Source organism: Plectropomus leopardus, unplaced genomic scaffold (assembly GCF_008729295.1).
Source record: "Plectropomus leopardus isolate mb unplaced genomic scaffold, YSFRI_Pleo_2.0 unplaced_scaffold10560, whole genome shotgun sequence".
Taxonomy (NCBI): domain Eukaryota; kingdom Metazoa; phylum Chordata; class Actinopteri; order Perciformes; family Serranidae; genus Plectropomus; species Plectropomus leopardus.
The window spans coordinates 1-1,913 of NW_024611130.1; the positions used below are offsets into that span (position 1 = coordinate 1).

Here is a 1,913-nt window from a genome sequence, read left to right on the forward strand (position 1 = left end):
AGTAGAACTGTTTGGCTTTCAACTTAGCTATTCACCAAAAACAACAAACAAACTAAAAACAGTTAAAAGATACAAGTACAACTTGTGACATAATGAGAACTTGAAAATGGGGCCCCGACATGAAGCAAATAGTTTTTAAAATTTATTTACCAAAGTCGGGCTGTCATGAGCTAACTTTGTGTAGTTGTATTTCCTTTGATGTATCCCATTTCTGCATTTGCTTTGTTTGTCAAAACACTGTGCCATATTATATATTTATTTATCTATCAATTCATTTATCCATTCATTCATACACTTAATATAATAATCATTTATATATGACTCACATGTTCAATGTGATCCACCTGATCGGAGCTTTTATTTTGAAGTCAGCTCTTAGACGCTCTTACCGTAATACTTCTCGTATAGGCCTAAACAAGGTGACGGCCAGTTAGACCGTTTTTCTGGCGGCTGGTTTAACGGAGTGCCTTTAGGACCCCGCGGACACCGAACATGGGCGGAGGATCAGGCGGAGAAAGGTGAAGTCCCCCTCAGACTACTGATCAGAGGTCAGTTTCAAATTCCACCAATGAAATTTAAGGTTGTCTAAAGATCTCGGGACGCTGATCTCCGGTCAGTTTATCTCAAAGTAATGAGCTACGCATTTTGCCAACGACGTTAAAGGATAAACACAGACGGCTAGGTTTTTAGCTAGCATACAAAGAGTTGATCTGTGCAAGATATTATGATAATTCACAAGTTTAAAACTACCATTATCACCTCCCATAAGTGCTTCCCAGCGGGTTGAATGGCCGGATGTTGTTGTTGTTTGGGATAGCGGCGCCCCGCGGCTTTAGATCCAGACCCAGACGTCCATCATAATCCGCAGCGCCAACAGTCAACTCCAAGTGCTGCAGGTGACTCTGCGAGCAAAAGCTGTTTGGATATGCAAGCGAACACAACGCGGGGTTTCTTGTGGTCGGACGTGGAGACGAGGACGTTGTTGAACATCTGGGGGGAGCAGGACATCCAGACGGCGCTGGATGGAAACTTCCGAAACAGCTTCGTGTATCGCGACGTCTCCCGGAGGCTGGGGGTGATGGGGTTTGAGAGGACACCGGAGCAATGCAGGGTGCGCATAAAGAGCCTCAAGAGGCAGTACTTGTTGGCCAAAGAGGGTAATCTGCGCAACAACGGGCAGTATCACAAGATCTGTAAGTTTTATGACACCATGGAGAGGATTTTGAGCAACCGACCCGCCCTTGACCCGCAGGAGTTCATAGATAGCGGTGCGGGAGCAGAGGAGGCCGGGGATGGCCTGGAGGAGGATGGAGAGGATGCTCAGGATGCTTACTCAGAGAGCACAGGGGAGTGTCCTTATCCTGCAGAGACTGAAGTCAAGCTGGAGTACCCAACAGTTCCCATCCCTATTCCAGTTAAAGTGACAGTGGGCAACAACAGTAAGTACACACTCGGGACTTCTGCTGTGATCAGTGGATGTTTTTTTCAGTAAGGGACTGTGCTTTATTTATCAGAGTCAGGGGTGGCTGCAGGGTGGCTTTGTATTTTTTAAAGCTACAGATAAAGGTCCTTGAACATCCCTTATGAGTGACTTGGGGGAAATTTAAGACAAAATAAATTTAATTTATGATATTGCTGATTATCTGTATCGGCTTTTTATTTTAATGATCACAGATAAAATTGAATAATTAAAAAGTTTGCATATTACACTCATCCAACAGCAGGGAAGTCTGCAATACATGCAAAGAAAGTATCAGCATGGGAGGAACTGTTACTTGGTAAAAAGGAGAGCTGTTTTTATGTCTTCATTTTTTATTAAATTTTCACTTGACTTTGTTAAAAAAAAAAAGTTGGGCATTAAAACAAAGTTTTGTGTTGGAGTTTGTTATACTCCAAATTCTAAATATAGACAG

The 1,913-nt window shown here is 43.1% G+C and overlaps 1 protein-coding gene across 1 annotated transcript; it reads left to right on the forward strand.

The window, feature by feature from the left end:
- Nucleotides 1-402: 402 nt before the first annotated feature.
- Nucleotides 403-1,439, forward strand: LOC121963241 (zinc finger and SCAN domain-containing protein 29-like; the record flags this gene model as incomplete). The annotated part of the gene is made up of 1 exon (XM_042513558.1): nucleotides 403-1,439. A coding segment is annotated over exon 1 (514 nt), but the record flags the coding sequence as incomplete, so codon positions are not given.
- Nucleotides 1,440-1,913: the final 474 nt, after the last annotated feature.